At 37.6% G+C, this 20,409-nt stretch overlaps 1 protein-coding gene across 1 annotated transcript in view; it reads right to left on the minus strand.

Moving 5' to 3' along the window:
- CCDC191 (coiled-coil domain containing 191) overlaps positions 1 to 18,813 on the minus strand; it is a 1,143,870-nt gene extending 1,125,057 nt beyond the window's left edge. Inside the window, exon 1 of the mRNA XM_044073155.1 lies at positions 18,683 to 18,813. Within this exon, the coding sequence (XP_043929090.1) occupies positions 18,683 to 18,778 (96 nt within the window). The 5' untranslated portion in view covers positions 18,779 to 18,813. The remainder of the gene's footprint in view (positions 1 to 18,682) is intronic.
- Between the last annotated feature and the right edge of the window lie 1,596 nt (positions 18,814 to 20,409).

Below are 20,409 nucleotides of genomic sequence, written 5' to 3' on the forward strand. Positions count from 1 at the left end.
TACCATTAGGCTGTGCAGAAGTTCCAGAGCCAGCAGATGGATCATTATGTTGTTGGGTATCAGGGCATGTTTGTGTTGCTGAAGGAACAGTCACATCATCAAGCTCGTACATTGAGCCCTGTTTGTAATATATTCAAATGCCCTTGTCCTTTAATGGCAGATTCTTTTGGCCAAGAAAAAACATTACTGGACTTTAAGTCCTTATGTCCCTCATTATTTTACGTCTTTTGGCCGCTTCCAGTTTACAATCATATAAATATAGATGTTCCAGCACTTCACTGTATACAGGGGATATTGCTGTTAAAAGATCATAGACTGGATATATCATTTTCAAGCTTTGTTACTTCATCGTGAAGATCGTTCTCAATTTTTTGAAAAAAAAATTCATTCAACAAATTCATATAATCAAAGCTGAGCTTAAGATTTAGCTGCTGCCATCTCTTAAGAAGTTCTGGGTAGTGGTTCGCATAAGAGGGCATTTTCAAAATTCTAAGCCTTTGTGGGACCACACAAAGTTCAATATATGCAGCAAAACTAAAATGCGGCCATTGCAGCTTTTTAAAAGATTTCACGTTGTATTCTAGGTTCTGAATCAAATCAAGACAATTATCTGTATCACCAGAGTTAGCAGGTTCATTGAAGACAGCTACATTATTTATCTGGTTAAAATTATTAGTTTTAAGCCTGTACTTAGATAAAAGCAATTCATTTTAAAGTAGAGTTTTTAAGGTGATTTTTAATGTAATGACAATTTATGATGTTATTAATTAGTACTGTGACTGGATGGGTTAAGCTGTGTCTTATGATCAATGTAAAGTACTGTTTATTGTTAAATTTTATGTGATTCTTTACACACTGATGAAAGATTTTTTTTTTATCCAAAAGCTTTGTTGTTGTTCTTGTTTTTTAATAAAAATAGTAATTACAGTGTTACAGTGTTGCAGAGTCTACCTTTCAATACGTCATGGTCCTAGGCACAGTTGTAAGGAGAGCTTGTCCATCAAACATCAATTACACTCAGGTAGCAGCAGTGCATCTAACCATGGGCATAGATGTGGCAGTGCAACTCCTGGCAGAGCCAGTTGCCACAGTCAGGGAAAACAAAAGTGAAGTGTCACCTCTACCATGCATGGCTTGCACCTGTCCAAAGAAAAAGGATGTAGAGCTAGCACAGAGCTTGGCTGTGCTCTTGCAGACACTCACACATGTTTCGCCTTGAGTGCCCATACAGACACACACATACATAACAGTTACTTGGGTCAGTTGTGAGGCTTACAGTTCATTTTGTCTCAGTGGCCATTTGATACTTTACCTAAATTTCTGACCATCTTTCTTACTCACACGTACTGATTACCTTTTGTGTCAGACTTGGCCTCCTGCCACCCCACAACACCCTATGCAAATGATGGTAACTGTCCCATATCCTTGATTTTCTATCTTTTGGTTTCTTGGAGTCTTTTGTCTGATGCACAGGGTGGAGAGCTGACTGAGTGCTTAGATATGGGTGTTTGTGATGCTTTTTTTTAAATTGTACTGCTTTCTTAAACATTTTTGTAATGTTTGAATCTCTGCTACATGAGGCCTATTACTTGATAGAGAGCACACCTACTGACATAAATCAGTGCTGTCACATACTGATGTCATTGCTGTAAAAATCACCTATCTTCTACTTAGTTACATTAGCAAGTAACAGTATGCAAGGATATACCATTAATTTCTATTTTTAGCTATTTATTTTCCTATTCCATGTTCAACACTTGCCTTGAAAATCAGGCAGTTACAAGAGTTTTAATTTAGGCTGGCTTTGTGTGATGCTAGCAGTACACAGCCATAACCTGGGTACGTAAAGGTTGGGAGTGTTGCCTAGCATCAGTGCTACTGTATGTATGTGCATAGCATGAAGGTTTTATCCTGTTAAGGGGTGAGTGTTTCTGCTATCCACTGGCCAGCGCAAGGGCATACTGTGCACACCTACATCTGCCTACAATCTCAATGGCTGGTGGTTCCCCCTCTGATTCCTCACCTGCGCATGGCTGTGTTGACCTTGCCAGTGGTGGTGGGATGTGTGCTCCTTCTCCTTGGTGTTCCTGCTGAAGCTGTTTTCTCAGAATAATATTGTGAAGGATGACACAGACCATGAAAATTTCAGCACAAGTATGAGGATTGTCTACAGGCCTCTCCCAGATGTATCTAGGCACATGAACCATGACTTCAGCAGACCAAACACAAGGTCTGTGATATTTCTTGTTTCAGCGTGTGCCTCATTACAGCATTCTTTGGTTGGTGAGTGTGTGTGTGTGTGTGTGTGTGTGTGTGTGTGTGTGTGTGTGTGTGTGTGTGTGTGTGTGTGTGTGTATTTCTGATGGGCATCATCAGCCACGGCTCGAGTACATAACCTGCATCCCCCAGTTAATGACCCTGTGGGATAGATAGAGGTAGACACTCCAGGACAATCGAAGCCAACCAATAAGTCAATGCAGAAGATAAAGTGAAAATCCTTTATTACTAGTAGACAGTAAGCGCTTTCGCGTTGCTCAGAACGCTTCTTCAGACTTCAATAAAAACATACTAACTTCAACTTAATATATATGCAACCATAGCCAATCATATCCATATAATTCAAATTATCCAATAGGATATATAGACAAAGTCACATGAAGCACTTAGTAATAAATCCCTGCTTCTCATAACATAAAAAATAAAAGTAAAGCACATATGCTCCTCAAAAAACAAGTTAAATATACTTAATATTAAAAACTGGAAATATATATGTATTCTCTAAACACTTTTATACAATGATGAATCAATGCATTTATAATAATACAATTTAAACTTTAAAAATGTATAAACATATTAATTAAAAATGGATATATAAAGAAAATGAATGCATAAATATAGGGAAAGGAAGGAAAGGGTGGATTATAGGTAAGAAAAAGAAAAAAGAAAGAAGAAAAAAGAAAAAGAAGGAAAATAGCTGTAGGGAGTGGAGGGGGAAGGGAGTTGAGAAGGAAGGGGGGGGAGAGGTGTATGTATAGAAAAAGAAAAAAAAACAATACAAGTTTAAAAACAGTGAGTGTCAGATCCTATTAACGTCTATAAGGTCTCTCTGCTAGAAAAGGTTTCAGTGACAATTTATCATTTAAGCCGTGCCCTCTATCTGCTCTAAGCTTAATAATCTAATAATCTAATAATTTATTTTCAACTTGCTCTGTTCTATTATTAATGTTGCCTAGTCTATTGGTTACCTCCTGACGTCCTATAACCATAAAGCAAAAAGTGTGCAAGGAGCCATTCTGCAACACATGTTTTGCCAAGGCATTAGTCTCATTCTCTCTATTTATTGCATAAATGTGCTCCCTTATCCTCTCCCTCAGAGTTCTATTGGTCTTCCCCACATAGAAACTCTGGCATTTCTTGCACACTGCTAGGTATATAACATTTCTAGATCTGCAGTCTGCATAATCATTAAACTCATATCTAATGCCATTATCTGGATGTACAAATACATTGGAGTTCATAATAAAGTTACACTGATTGCAGCTCCTACAAGCATAAGTGCCTTTCCTCTTTGAACTAATTTTGGTACTCCTACTCTTCTCATAACATAAATGACGTTTGAGAGATTTCGTATTCTTATAACTAATCGCAGGTCTATCACCCACTAATCCCTTAATCTTATCATCTAGCAGCAAAATATTCCAATTCTTGTTTATTATGTTAACAACTGAACTATTGGTGTTAGTATATGGAATCAATAACCTCTTCCTTCTATCACTACATCTTGATGTATGTCTATACATTTTGTTACTATCCTTCATAATAGATGGTATCGTACGCTCATTCTTCATGTATTCTATAGGTAGTAAATCCTTTTCTAGGTAACCCCTCTCTATGAATTCATGGTGCATAGTATCTATTGCTCGTACCAAATCAGCATCCTCACTTATAATGCGTGAAAAACGGGTCAGCTGATTCTTCACTATATTCTTATGAATGTGTCGTGGATGCATGCTGGTCCTATGTAGAATCGCATTACGTCTACAAGGTTTCCTATATATGTCAGATGTTAAAAAGCCTCCTTCTAGCTTCAAAGTAACATCCAAAACATCTATTCAAGTGGATGAAGTACTACCGCTAAAGCTCAAAAAAGTAAGCTCAAAAAAGTAGTGGTACCATTAATATATGTCATGAAATCATTAAGGGTATCTACATCACCTTCCCAAATAAAAAGGATATCGTCCACAAAGTGCCTATAATATGTTATACATTTTGAGAAAACCATATGTTCCAGTACATAGGTGGTCTCCCAATATGCCATCACAAGGTTGGCATAAGAGTTGGCGCAAGATGTTCCCATCGCCACTCCTTGGGTTTGTAAAAAATAAACATCTTTGAAAAGAAAAACATTATTTTTGAGGACAATATCCAAAAGCATAGTAACTCTTATTATTTCAGAATTATTCATCCCTTTTCTCATCAAGAACAACCTCAAGTAGTCTAACCCTACATCATTGGCTATACAGGTGAAAAGGGAGGCCACATCTAGAGTTACTAGTATGGCTGGTTGTGTAGTACCAAAATTACCATTCTGGGCTGATAGAGTCTCTAAAAGTTGTTGAGTATCTCTCAAAACTGAACTAGTTGAGTCTACCTTAGGTCTAAGTGTTTTCTCCAAAAAAATAGATATGGTTTCGGTTATCCACCCACGTCCTGATACTATAGGTCTAAGTGGGGGATTGACCATAGTCTTATGTATCTTTGGCAGGCCTCTAATAACAGGTATAACAGGGTCTTCAATTAAAAAATATTTGTATAAGGTCTCATCTATTATGCCACAAATGAGCATATCATACAAATCAGCATGCACAGAATTAATTAGTTTACTCAAAGCAGCCCTATCTAACTTTCTATATGTAGATACATCAGACAACATTACATTCATGGCATCATCATAAAAAACACTATCTAATAACACTATAGCCCCTCCTTTATCTGCAGGTTTTATCGTGATACTGTCATTGTGCTGTAAATCATATAAAGCTTCCCTCTCTCCTTTAGTTAAGTTGTAAAAATCAGGCTTCTTGTCATTGTTCTCAAAATATGCCAATAAATCACTAGCACAAGCTTTCTCAAAAGTTTCTAACAAAGGATGCATGTTAGGTACAAAAACTGAGGGTTTTCTAAATACATTGGGTGGAGCATTTCCATTGGTTTCATTGTTGTATAACATTCCTAAAGCCACATTCCTAGTAAAGTACTTAATATCCAATATATAATCACTAACATCTACATTTTGCGAAGGAATAAAAGGACAAGCCTTTATTCAAAAGCTTACTTTCAAAATCAGTTATTACATACTCAGAAAGGTTTACCACTAAGTCCGTGTTATAGGTTTCAGGGTCTTTCTCTGAAACTCGAGGGGTCCTCCTGAATTCTTTCTCTTTCTTGTTGGTTGATGTGGACTCCACGACTGTCTCTGCTCCACACATATTGGGAGACCACCTATGTACTGGAACATATGGTTTTCTCAAAATGTATAACATATTATAGGCGCTTTGTGGACGATATCCTTTTTATTTGGGAAGGTGATGTAGATACCCTTAATGATTTCATGACATATATTAATGGTACCACTACTTTTTTGAGCTTTAGCGGTAGTACTTCATCCACTCGAATAGATTTTTTGGATGTTACTTTGAAGCTAGAAGGAGGCTTTTTAACATCTGACATATATAGGAAACCTTGTAGACGTAATGCGATTCTACATAGGACCAGCATGCATCCACGACACATTCATAAGAATATAGTGAAGAATCAGCTGACCCGTTTTTCACGCATTATAAGTGAGGATGCTAATTTGGTACGAGCAATAGATACTATGCACCATGAATTCATAGAGAGGGGTTACCTAGAAAAGGATCTACTACCTATAGAATACATGAAGAATGAGCGTACGATACCATCTATTATGAAGGATAGTAACAAAATGTATAGACATACATCAAGATGTAGTGATAGAAGGAAGAGGTTATTGATTCCATATACTAACACCAATATTTCAGTTGTTAACATAATAAACAAGAATTGGAATATTTTGCTGCTAGATGATAAGATTAAGGGATTAGTGGGTGATAGACCTGCGATTAGTTATAAGAATACGAAATCTCTCAAACGTCATTTATGTTATGAGAAGAGTAGGAGTACCAAAATTAGTTCAAAGAGGAAAGGCACTTATGCTTGTAGGAGCTGCAATCAGTGTAACTTTATTATGAACTCCAATGTATTTGTACATCCAGATAATGGCATTAGATATGAGTTTAATGATTATGCAGACTGCAGATCTAGAAATGTTATATACCTAGCAGTGTGCAAGAAATGCCAGAGTTTCTATGTGGGGAAGACCAATAGAACTCTGAGGGAGAGGATAAGGGAGCACATTTATGCAATAAATAGAGAGAATGAGACTAATGCCTTGGCAAAACATGTGTTGCAGAATGGCTCCTTGCACACTTTTTGCTTTATGGTTATAGGACGTCAGGAGGTAACCAATAGACTAGGCAACATTAATAATAGAACAGAGCAAGTTGAAAATAAATGGATTATTAAGCTTAGAGCAGATAGAGGGTACGGCTTAAATGATAAATTGTCACTGAAACCTTTTCTAGCAGAGAGACCTTATAGACGTTAATAGGATCTGACACTCACTGTTTTTAAACTTGTATTGTTTTTTTTTCTTTTTCTATACATACACCTCTTTCCTCCTCCCCCCCTTTCCCCCCCCTTCCTTCTCAACTCCCTTCCCCCTCCACTCCCTACGGCTATTTTCCTTCTTTTTCTTTTTTCTTTTTCTTACCTATAATCCACCCTTTCCTTCCTTTCCCTATATTTATGCATTCATTTTCTTTATATATCCATTTTTAATTAATATGTTTATACATTTTTAAAGTTTAAATTGCATTATTATAAATGCATTGATTCATCATTGTATAAAAGTGTTTAGAGAATACATATATATTTCCAGTTTTTAATATTAAGTATATTTAACTTGTTTTTTAAGGAGCATATGTGCTTTACTTTTATTTTTTATGTTATGAGAAGCAGGGATTTATTACTAAGTGCTTCATGTGACTTTGTCTATATATCCTATTGGATAATTTGAATTATATGGATATGATTGGCTATGGTTGCATATATATTAAGTTGAAGTTAGTATGTTTTTATTGAAGTCTGAAGAAGCATTCTGAGCAACGTGAAAGCGCTTACTGTCTACTAGTAATAAAGGATTTTCACTTTATCTTCTGCATTGACTTATTGGTTGGCTTCGATTGTCCTGGAGTGTCTACCTCTATCTTTGGACTTTGAAACTTTTTTACTTGAGGAGGCACCTTACCCCGTTGGTGTTGGGTTTATCAGTGACCCTGTGGGATAGCCTTCCTAGAAAACCTCTGATAGAGTTGAGAGTTGTGCCAGATATGGGAATCATGCCTGGGTTGCCAGCACACACATTCAGAATGACTCCCTCATCGTTATGCATGAACTGGCAATTAATGGAATGGAAGCCCTTTCTGTTTATGTACATCCTTCCCTGTTCAATGGGTGGTGCTTTGAGTTCAATGTGTGTGCAGTCTAGAACACTCAAGACGTCAGGGTAGTGTGCTACAGGGTAGAAATCCTGCACAGTTGAAACTCTGACCTCAGCTGTACGGGGAAAAATGTATGCAGTCACTGGCATGTTGTAGCATAGCATTCAGGAACTGATGTAGGATCCTGGATGCTGATGCCTGTGGCACCTTCAGCAAATCCCTCTGTTGGTCTCTGGAAGGTTCCTGTAGCTAATATTCTAAGTGCTGCACATACCTTAGTCTCCACAGGCATTGGTTCCCCTCGGTTTGCCCTTGCTCTCAGTTGAGTACAACACAGGTTGCAGAGTTTCTGCAGTTTCTCTATCTACCCTGTAGTGCTCTACAATTTTCACCTCATGTAGACCATGAAAATTTTAAACAGCGTCTAAACACCCTTCTCCTTCTTGGACAAGTTCTATTAGCAGCAGCAGCAGCAAAGACTTGGGGTTGTTGGACATACACATATATAAGAGCAGCAGCAGCCCCTAACTTTGTTTCTGTATTCCAATAGGTTTTGGAATTCACATGCAAAACCTGTTACTTTATAAATATAATATTCTGTATGCTTATTGTTATTCATCTTAAAGGCCTGCATCCAAAATTGCAGTCTCTCCTTGTTTCTTGAGCTTCCCCCCTGTTTCATCATTATCCCGTTCCACTGTGAATTATAGTTATCTGCTTGTGCAATGTATAGGCGCCTTAACTGTGTAGCTCTAAATTACCCCTTAAAATTGGGTAATCACAATCCACCCTGTTCTACTTAGAAGAATCAGCTTATCCCACTTGACTCTTGCCGTCTTCCCCTCCCAGATAAAGTCCTTCAGCTCTTTATTAATTGCTATCCACAACTTCTCCTCTGGTTGATAAAAATATGCCTGATCTATGTAGAAGACTAATGGGACAAAACCATTTTAACTGCTTGTATCTTACTCTCCATATCCATATGAAAAAGCTTCCATTTTCTCAGTTTTGTAATATTTTTTCTTTAGTCTCTTCCCACATATCCTTCTCTGCCACACCAGAATCATTTTTAATCCATACACCTAAATACTTCCTTTTATCATGTTCCCATAAATATGGATATTATTGAACCAATTTATACATGGGTACACAATTTGCCACTGTTGCCTTTGTTTTAGTTTCATTAAACTTGTATCCTGAAAAGATCTGAAAAGGTCTCCAACACTGTAATGTCTCCTTCTGGTTTTGTCAGGTATACAATAATACCTGCAAAGACAGCCAGCTTTTCTTGACTACCATACCAATTATATTCTTGAATTTATGAGTCTCTTATATTATTTATCAATGTTTCTAAATAAAATACAAATAAAAAAGGTGGAAGAGGACACCCATGCTTGGTTCCTCTGCTCAAGCAGACATCATCACAGAGGATCCCACCTCCGACCCCTCATATATCCTTCCTAATCAACCTTTTAAAATTTTTTTTGCAGGAAATGCAAATGCTTCCATTGCCTTGCTCATGAAGTCCCAGCTTACTCTGTGAAATGCTTTCTCTGCATCAAGACCCACCAACAGCAATGGTATCTTCTTACATTCTGCTTGTTGTTGTTAATGTTGTCAAATGTTTGCCTCCCCTCCACAAAACCACACTGATCCATATCAATCAACTCTGGCATTACTTTTGCCATCCTTTTAGCCATTATACATATGAACAGTTTATAATCATGGTTTAGTATTGAAATGGGCCTGTATGAAGCTGGATCTGATGGACCTTTACCCCCTTTAAGTATTACAGATACTACTGCTTTCTTCCAAGATGTTGGTACTTCTCCTCCTCTTACAATACTGTTACAAAAAAAATTCCAGATCTTTCAGTGTTTTCCTCCTAGCTTCCAAACTTGCACAGAAGTACCATCTATTCCTGGGGACTTTCCTGTAGATTGGTTATATATCAGAATTTTCATCTCATCTCCTCCTATCCTACCATTAGTAGTTGAGCCATCTACCTCTAACCTTGGCATATTTAATTCTTCCATAAAAATTTCCATTTCTTTTCTTGATTTCCATATTTCTCTGCTTTATACAGCCTTTCATAGAATTTCCAAAATATTTCTAATACCTCTACAGGATCTTGTTATCTTCCTTGTTACAGGCTCGCTAGGCTTGGTGACAGCCTTTCTATTTTCTGTTGCCTGAGTTGGTGTGCTAAAACCTTTTTGTATTATTATAAAAAAAAGTTGCTTAACAGCAATCTTTCTAAAATCGTGTACATTATCGAGCTATTCTCTTATTTTCTGCTTAGCATTTTGCAGTTGATCCTCTTCTTGTTCTGCGATATTCACCCTATTCTGCAAAACTTTAACATTTGTCAGTCTCTTTAAATAATTCTTGTTACTTCTTAATCATAGGTCTCTCTCTTTTATTTGCATCATATTTTAAAACTCCACCTTAATTGTATACCACTCCCCTAGCTATATTTTCAGAAGAAAAGATTATCCATGCTAAGAAGCATGATGCAGCCTGTGCTTCTACTAAATACCAACTGTTTTTGTCTTCTCTTTACAGCTCTCTCAGCTGGGAAAACCCCTGAATGCTTTCAGAGAACATTATCTCCTAGCCAGTTTCTCTTTTCTTTTTCATTTCTTCAGCCACACTTCACCAGACTGTAACCAATTTCTTTTTATCAGGTTGTCTCCACGGAGACATGAGAACAATACGGTCAATGGGTTTATTAGATTGTTTCCATGGAGACATGAGAGCCAGATACAGAATTACTACTATGCATATATTCATTTGCTAGAAAAAAAGTCTCATAATATCCAATACTCTTTTTCATTTACTTGCTTTCTCTTAAAACTTGTTACTAAATCAATCTAAGGTCCTTAATCCAGTCATGCAAGAATAAGAAAAAGCACATTAATTTTTCTTTTGTCATGCTCTTTCAACCATTTTTTATATTGCAGTTCCCACATTTCTTAAAACTGAACAAGGAGAGAGAGAGAGAGAGAAGGAGAAAGAAAGGAAAAATGAACAGCAGCGCTTATTTAAGATCCACATTACATTTAAAAATAACTGAGAAAACTTTACTTTGTGGCATGCAAAGAAAACAATACACCACAAAAATAATACTATTGAGAAAAAAAATGTTCTTTACCTACAGTTAACTTTCTCTGCTCTCTTCCTCCCCAAAGCATTTTTCCAAACATTAATGACATGAAGTAGGGCATATACTTCAGAATTCCTACAAGTCCAACAAATTGTGAAAAAGTACAATAGTTCCAGATTTTCTTGTTCTATTTCACAAATATAATTATTGCATTGTAATCCCATATTAAGTTACTGGTCGTGTTAGTGTTCATCTCCATTTCCCAAATCCTGTATCTACTTCATTTCTAATGCACTCTCATTTCTTATAGTCAATTCTCATGTTCCCTTCCTTCTCTCCAACATTTTCCATTGAAACAGTGGAAAAGGTTTCACAGGTAGAGTCTCTTTGTAGTCTTTATTACCAGAACAACAAGAAGCACAATCCCCTTATGTTTCACAGCTCAGTTTTTGTTGGAAAAATGTTTGCCTTTCTTCCTTAACATGTACTTTATCAAAAAATGATTTGTCCCTCCAGAGAAGAATACCTTCAAGACAGCTGGATACAGCAGTTTGACTCTCACACCTGCATCTCAACATTCCATGAATAGTAGAATGAATTTGTTCCTCTTCTGCTTGGTGTACAATGAGTAATCCATCTCTGCAAACACTCTGCTGTCTCCCACTTCTAGTATTTTGTCCTTTTACCACGGTTTTGTCAGAATCAACTCCTTCTGGTGGTAGGATTGCATCTTTCCTATTAAAGATCAATGTTGCTTTCTCATAGCCAGGTTTGGAGCACTCACACAATGTGCCCTTTCAACTAACACCCCCTGCTGCAGAATACCAGTCCAGTTGCTTATTTGTCCTTTCATAAAATGAATGCAGTCTTATTCTTCCAGCTGCTCTGGTATAGCTGAAAATTTCAGGTTTTTTCTCTGTGCTCTGTCCTCTAATTCTATTATTTTATAAAACATGTCTTCCTGAGCAGTTTCATATTCAGTCAGCTTTTCTTTATTTCAACCTCTGACTTTTGCAGCTGTATCATGTCATCTGAATATTTGTTTAAAGCTTATTCCATTGTTCCATCCTTTTGTTTGTGTTGGTATACTCCATCAGTGTTTTGATTATTTTAACCAGATCCGTGTGCAGTTGTCTTGCATATTCCTATAGGTTGCATTGCTTTTTTCCTGAAGAGCTGCAGAACTTTCCTTTGTCAGTGTTTTTTTTCCTGACTTTTTTTGTAGCCGATATTTTTCCAGATGCTCTGTATTTCTTTTTTCCTGGTATCCAGAGGCAGTACACTTAACTAGCCAGCTACTGAAATGTACCCATAAACACAAAAGTCTACTGGCATTCTATCTTGAGTTTCTGTTTTCTCACTGTGAGAGCTAGAGTTAAGGTGTTACTCAATGTGCAGCCATCTTGGAAGTCCTTGGAAGGCATTACTTGGTAACTTTTTAGTTTTTACAAACTATTGCAAATGAAATAAACAACTGATAAACTTTCTTAAGAGCTTTATTCTGACAACCTAATAACCAAGCTGTCTATGAACATCCACAAAGTAAAGGCCATGTTCTCCTTAACTAGAATAATGTGAGAGAGAATCAGGTTTAATTTTAGTCATTGTTGCTACCCTGAACATGAAGGAAGGACCATATGAAAGACAAGGATAACTTATGGAAAAAGCACGCAACTCACATTCTACAGGATGAACTAACAGTGCCAAGACCAAAGCTTTTCAGTTAAAAAATAATTATACTGATGCAGTTCACTTGAATGGAGCTTTACTAGCATAAAATAAGTATCTCAAGGTGAAACAGAGTCCCTTACAGCAGTCCAAAGAAAAAAGTGCCATTATAGATTATATCAACTTTTGCTGACCTACATAAGCACTGACACACTACTTCAAACCTATTTAATCACACATTCATTCATTCGTTCAGTGTAGATCCCCTGACAAAATGTTACTAATTGCTACAAAAGCTAACAGCTCAGATGGTGATTCTTTGTACTCCTCTTTCCTGGCCAAAATTTGGAACTCCCTTCCTCTCCCTCTAAGAAACACAATAAACACAAACTTTTTTAAGGCACAAATGAGAGAATACCCAAAAGATACCTGGTTCTGTACATGTACAATTCCTGGATAATAATTTGTTTGCCCATTACTTTCTCCTATTCTTTCCAAGCACTATACCCTTGGTTATTGGTCCAAAATCTCTCCCTCTCCCTCCTTCCTTCTACATATCCTAAAACATCCTTCATCATTTCTTAGTACTAATCCTCCATTTTCCTCCTTTTTCATAGCTCTTTAGTTGCTGCTACTATTAATTAATAATACTCTGTTTAAATGTTATATTTGTTGATTATCCCGCGGTGGTGGTGCTGCGGTAGCGTTGTCGCCTCACAGTAAGATGCTGTCCGGTTCGATTCTCAGCTAGAGTGTCTTCTGCGTGGAGACATGCGTGAATGGGCGTACCTTCGTTGAAGGTTGTGCGTCAGGGCTGGTAACTCGGCAAGTAAAAATCAACTACCAATCATTAGCGGACCGGAGTTCCGCTGTGGCGACCCCTAACCGGGAAAAGCCGAAAGACACAACAACAACTTGTAAAACTGTTTACTAAGTTCTTTATGTAATTTTTTTCTCGCAGGAAAAAGTTTCATAGCTCATTACATGATACTGCTATTAAATTAAGGATTCTATCTTTAAATTTTGCATATTTGTTGATTAGTTGCATATCTCTGTTTACTGTGTGCTTTATGTAATGATGGAATTGTTTGGAGCATTTCTCCCCAGGCCTCTGCTTAAAAGGGGGGCTTTCCACCCAGCTGGACTATCCTGGTAAACAAAAGCAATAAATAAATAAGTAATTTAGTAAACAGCAGACACAACAAACATACACTGAGGCTTCATTCCTCATCTCCTTAAAGGTTTTTTGCTCCCATACACCTTCCTTATAGATGCAAATTCCATAGCCACACAACTGAGTCTGAAAGTACACTCACCACTACACTGTTTTAGTTGACCTAAGTAGGCACAATTATAGCACAGTTTGGCAGAGAGTGAATTTGAGTGGGATTAATCTTGCATATCTAACCAGTGCTCATGGAAGCCAAGAACTTAAAACCTCTTAATTATGTATGTACTATAAAGACTGCATAGATGAACTTTGAGGAAAGCTAAGGCCAAAATCAAATATTTCTGAAAGGTAGATCAGAACTATAAGAAATGGGGTTGAAAAGAAGTTTTTCCATCTTTTGTCTATCCATTTTTTTTTTGCAGTGAGACACTTTGAGAAGATGATGAAATGGAGACTACTCTGTCAGAGTAATTTGCTATCTTTCACATATCTCCTCCTTCATGCACACATCTTAAAAACAGTAATAACAGCACATCGCCAGTTTTAACTGTCAGCTGGAATATTTATGATTTGTCATGTTACACCTGACCTCTTATGTCTACAATTTGCATTCATGTAAACAATGCATACACTGTTCCTTACACTATGTTTATTGTTTGCAATAAAAAAAGTTGTGGTCCCCTCTGAAAATTTAAGGGAAGTACAGAGCACAGCAAGTGTCTGAAAACATGGGGATCCAGACTCTTCCGGTAGAGTAAGCCAGAAGGCAGCTCTAGAAGGGAAGTCAGAAATGAGTTGTGGCAGAACTGCTGAAGCATGGGAAACCAAATTTGTCTTGGTCAGTAAGGAGCCACATTCACAGACTGTTTTGCCTAGAACAGACATTTTGCAATGAGGAAAAAAAAATGAAAGAAAGTCATAATGGGCCACTTTGTGGCAAGACTGCACAAGTGCATGCTGAATCTGGGAGGTAGACTAAAATAGAAGAATTTACCAAATTTGTCACTTAAGAGGACAGCAAAAAGATTATAAACGCAGTCAAACAGTCTTTAGAAATCTTGCTGGATACTGATGGACTCAAGGATCACTCGTGAGATATCATGTTGCACTAACTGAATCTGATTGCTAACAGGTTGGTTTCCTTTATGATTTGGACTACTTAAAGAAAATAATTACTCTTGAATGATCTACTGTGGTGATAATCTACAATCTCATGTCTGATGAAATTCTCTGGATGTACTTTAAAATGGTGGTCATTGAAGGTACTGTATCCAAATAGAAGTTATGTACTCACCATAACGTTCCATGTTGGTAGCCCATCTCACCCTTCATTTTATCGGCTCCGAACCCATATGTAAAAATATAGGTGAGATTGGACTACACAACATCTGCGGTTTAACGTTTTAATATCTCACTCTTACTGAAACACTGATATACCTCTAAATCTTGTTCACTGCCCTAACATTCCTTCGCTGTTGTAAACAGTTATCCATATTGTTTTACCATGTTAGCCTGCATCTGAAACAGCTTTCTGTTAAATAATGTTTAACACAGATTATGTTTTGTAGTAACAATGCATTTTTGTGCAGGCCATCCTTGGACCAGTCTACCTACCGGAATCAATTCATAAAGCTCACTCCCCATTCCTATGGTTTTGCTTCTTAAAGGGCAAAAATGAGTCCCCCTCTTACTTGCTGATGTAACACACCATGTTCACATTATCTGACTGCATAGAAATATGACTGCAAAAGAATAAGGGTACAGAGCATGCAAGCAGAGAACTGCTCATATCGCAAAATACTGACATGTAACTTGCCCTCACTGAACAAAACTTTGAGCTATTTTTCCAGATTAGTATCCATCCCATTCCAATACTAACAAATCCATGGACAGCACTGTAGCTGGTAAAAGTGGAATGAAAAGTATGCCCACTAACAGATTGGTGAGGTAGGTCCACTAGGTCAGAAGCTTTCTACAAGAACAACAGACTCAGATCAGGGTCCTAAAGGTTCTTCTGAGTGATGACTGTACTTTAAATAGCCATTGTAAAACTATCATGTGGTATCCACAATGAGAAACCATCACTAATGAAACTGTTATTAGGTCTAATAGTCTTAGATACAGGATGACTGCTGGTGATAACCCAAACAGAAGGAAATGTATTACTGGCATCATGCCTTGAAGCCTTTTTAGTGGTAAAGATGCCAGAGAAATCCTTGTACAGAGAAAACAGTCTATGAAAAGTCAAAAGCTAAGATTGCATAAGGCAGGATTTTGCAAAATTTGCAATGTTCACAGTGATCTTCAAGGAAAGATAAATGCAAAGCAGAAATTCCTCTGCCTAAGAAGACTGTCTAGGACGTCATCCATATGAAGCTGGTATACTTAAACAGGAAAACACTCTGGATCCCTGAAGCCTTCAGTAGGTGGCAATGACCATGCACTTTGCAAATATCCTTAGGACAGTAATAAGGCTGAATGGGCAGGTGCTAATCTGGTACGGACCAACTACTACCTGCAAGTGTCTTCATGTACAACTCCCTTAAGGTCTGAAAAGCACATCCAGTCTCCACCAAAATCTAAAATAGTCCTGACGTCTTTGGTTTTCTTTCCAAAGAAAACCAGTATGTAATAATATCAGAGTCTTTGCAGGCCCTATGAGACATCATGGATATCCATGTTTTGATGCATCTTCTAACTTGCAGTTTTTCCTGCTGAGTGGACACATTTAGAAAACATATTCAAAGGAGAGGGGGAAGGGAAGAGAAAATAAATGAGACCAGTGGGTTATTTACTTCATTAATCCACACTTCTATAATAAGGGTAGTCCACTTTGAGACATGAAAGAAACATCTTCATCTTGCAATCTTCATTCAGGGTGGATGGCCTGGAGTTGGGACATCTACAGAATGCCCTAGGGTTACCACAGACACCCTGAAATATCCAAGGGCCTTAGTCTCTGAGGTAGTGTTCCTGTTGGATCCCAGTCAGAGAAAGAGACCGAGTCTCAGTTCAGTCTTGATGCTGAAGTTGCACATTGAATAGAAGGAAGGTCTCTGCAGACTCCACCAGTTACAGGTACTCTGTGGAGGACAGTCACAATGGTCTGATCTTCCTCCTTCAGCATTTCAGGGAATTGTCAACCTCCGGGTCTAATAGTATGGGTCCCCAGAAAGGAAAGTCAGTAGTGCAACAGGCAGTGTCAGCATACAGCAAGTCCTGATCCTACCACCCTGGCAGCCCAGACCATAGCATTATGAGCCACCTGGACCATAAGGATAACAACAATATTAACAGCAGATACCAGGAAAGTGAGGATCTCATTCAAGGGGCTGCTATGCATGCCATCCGCATCATGCTGTATTATACCCAATAAATCCCTTCAGAAATGCAACTTTCATGTTAAACAGTTCAGAACCCCCAAAGATAAGGTATAGGATGTGAATATGGCTTTCCAAACATGTCCAACTTCCTAAATTCCTTTTCATGGTAGAGAGCCAAAACCTAAAGAGTAGGGGATTCTCTTAAGATCCACAAAAAACAGTTACATTAGGCTTTGTAGTGTCCATTCACAAAAATCACTGGGGGGGGGGGCGCACAGCACATGCTCAGTCTTTTTGAGGATTGGAACCACAGTGCCAGGGTGTATACAAGCCTAATTATTGGCAGCCTTCAAATTGGTCCCCAAAGGGCCACCCAGAAGGACTGCTTCACTATGCCACAGGTTTTCTGAAACTATCATTAAGGGTAAGAAACTGCCTCTGAGAACAGACCCCCCCCCCCCCCGCCATAAGAAGGAAGATCTCTCTGAATGTCAGATCTTGTGAAAGAACGGAGGAGAAGGTCCACCTTCCTCCTTATCCCTGTTCTGGGAAATTGTGTCAAGTTCTAAAGGAGGATCCAAAAACCTCATCTGGACTATGCACTTATTAAGGTTCTTGGGTTGAAGGGAGCTCAGACTGCCTTTTTTGCATCTATGGACTCAAAAACCTGTGAAAATTGCACCAGGCAGAAGAAAAGCTTTAAAGGTGAAAACTTCATGTAAATTCAGAGAAGATGGGACCTGTACACATAAACTAGTAACTACAGATGTTGAGGCATTAGTTTGGGCTGCAGGTCTCCGTCACTACGAGTGAACAAAGCTTCAACTCTAGGTTAGACCTGTGCTGCATAGCTTTCATTTTTTTTTCACATATAAAGTATAGTGCACTCTCACTAGAACTGTTTTCTGATTTATCTTTTTTTTTCAATGTTTCAGATCTAGCTCTAGTAGATGGAAAACATCTGCTGATGGGACCCTAGAGGTTCTTGCTATAGAAGGATCAGTCTCTAAGACATTAGTTTTGAAGGGCTTTTCTTTAATGGCACTTTGCAGTGTAACATACACTTGCACAAATATGGCAATTTTATTATTGTAGTGTGGACCAATAAGGCAGCTGATATGATGGGCCACTTGCATAAACAGCTTTTCATATATACATTTATTAGAAATATAAATAGCAACAGTGAAGAGGGACTTGGCTCTAAAAATGAGTAATGTTCTTAGAAATGCAAACAGAACACTGAAATAATGACTGCAGATAATTAAACTGAAAAAAAATTGCCAGTCTTCATAAAAATCTTTTCTGAGACGTTTAGACCAAAATTTTGTTTGGTGGGAAACAAATGGAAAGGCAGGAGGAAGCAAATCATTATGGTCTACAATATGAGGGGACAGCTACTAGAAAGTTATATGCAAAATGTGTTCCTAACTCCTGTGATGCAAGTCCTACAAATTACTGCAACCAGACTTTATGATATCAGAGCTAACATTTTGTACTGCTGCGTAGATTATTATCCAATGATCATGTACAAGGAGTGCACAATGAAATCCGTATAAGTAATAAAAGATACATGATCTTTTAAGATTCACTCACAAAGTCACTTGCTGCTTGTCCCACCTTCTCTGGACCCACTGTAGAATCTTGCTTTTCTTCTTCTATGCTATATGTACAAAACAGGGAGACCTTACAATCTATATGCCTCAGCCACTAATTCTCAGGATAAGAAAGAATAGAAAAGGGCATTTTAATGAGAAAGTTACTCAGTGAGAGACAACAGAAAAAAAAAATATTAACAGCTCTTTAAAAGGCATTAGACTTTGTCTTACTATACCTTGGGCTTTTCACTCTTGTTTTGTGTGAATCTCTTCCAGCGGAACAGGTCTTGCTTGCTCCCAGGGAATGAAACACCATCGCTTCTAGTCTGCATTTTTCAACATCAAGTATGTTTCTCAATTTTCACTAGTAGCTGCAGTGATAAGACAAAAAATAGTTACGTACTCATGTGGCACTAGCATTCCATTATAACTGTTTTGCTTTAAGATCTGTTTACTGGAAAAATAACAGAGCCTTGTGTAGCTTTGTCTATGTCTAATCTACTGAACAAGGTCAAATGAACAGTTCTACAATGGAAAACAATACTAACAAATTCCTGATAATATGTACGAGACCCAATAATGAGAGTCCTGACTGAGCATTGAATGGCAATTCTAACATAAAAACAGCAAAATTCTAAAGCTTGCTATTACATTAATTATGAGTTTTTTTATTTTTTTTTTTTTATTATTTTTCCAGGTTGACCCCTGCTACTTATTCATATACAATACATGTCAAAAAGAGCAACTCAAAGGCCCTCTTCAAGAGAAATCTTGATGAGTGGATGGGAAATAGACAATTCAACCCAGGGATCACTCCAGTAGCTCTACTCGACAGAGGCACTGGGAACTAAGGTTGGGTGGCACGATGCCAGGATAAACCTATGGGCTAGGCTTGTAAAGGCTCCAGGGCCATTAGCCTAGTACACACCTATGAACCTATATATATGGTCCTCCAAATTTCATGTATTGCATAAGAAAACTCATCAAAAACTAGTGATGGTTTATAGAACCAAAGACTTTCTCACAGGCACAGCTAAAGCTACACTTGCCACTACTTATTTCCTCCCCACACTTCTATATGGGTGCTTCTATCCTTACTAAACTTCAGGCATCACAAAAATCAAAACTTGAGCAATACTATAACAAAATGGTTAAAACTGCAGCAAATACCCCTTCCAGACCAACCACTGTATAGCATTAAAAAGCCTAAATTGGTTAAAACTACTCCATCAACTAACATAAGCACAGCTTCTTACCACCTAAAAAATTATCAAGAATCCATCTGCTTGTCCAGCACTAAATAACATTCTGTACAACTATGTTCCTAGTCAGTCATTATGAGCCAATGACCAAAACCTCCTGTGTCTCCACAAAACTACTGAATCTGCTGGGCATTGTCTGTACTCGTACCATACTGCTAAGGCCTGAACTCCACATCTCTGTCCATCAGGTCAATACTCTCCTTCCCATCCTTTAAAACCATTCTGAAAAGACTACCTATCTAAAAGCTCTGTTCTTGCTCAACACAAAGATAAGCTATATTCCTAAATGTGGACAAATACCTTTTCATACTTGCATCTCCTTATTCTCCCTTCTTGACTCAATTCCTTACTTCAATCAATTTCTATCCCCCCTAGCTTTCTGTGTAAATATACCATAAGGCTGCTATTCTCTCACTTCATATTGCAATTGCTGTTTGTATTACACTAACCTACCTTTAATTTCTCTATAAACGGGCTAAAAGTTCTTTAACTGTAAAATATTGTCATATAACTTGTATTTACATTTAACCAACATTTTCATATTATGTCTAATTTGGCATAATTACTTAAACTGTATTTGTTTTTTGTATCATTTTTAAAGACTATAAAATTATTATTCTTAAAATGTTTTGTACTACTTTTTTGCTTTTCTCCTCAGGCCTTTGCTGAAAATAGTCAGTGCCCTCCCAAAAAAAAAAAAA

Source organism: Protopterus annectens, chromosome 5.part1 (genome assembly GCF_019279795.1).
Source record: "Protopterus annectens isolate FY-2018-M chromosome 5.part1, PAN1.0, whole genome shotgun sequence".
Lineage (NCBI taxonomy): Eukaryota > Metazoa > Chordata > Ceratodontiformes > Protopteridae > Protopterus > Protopterus annectens.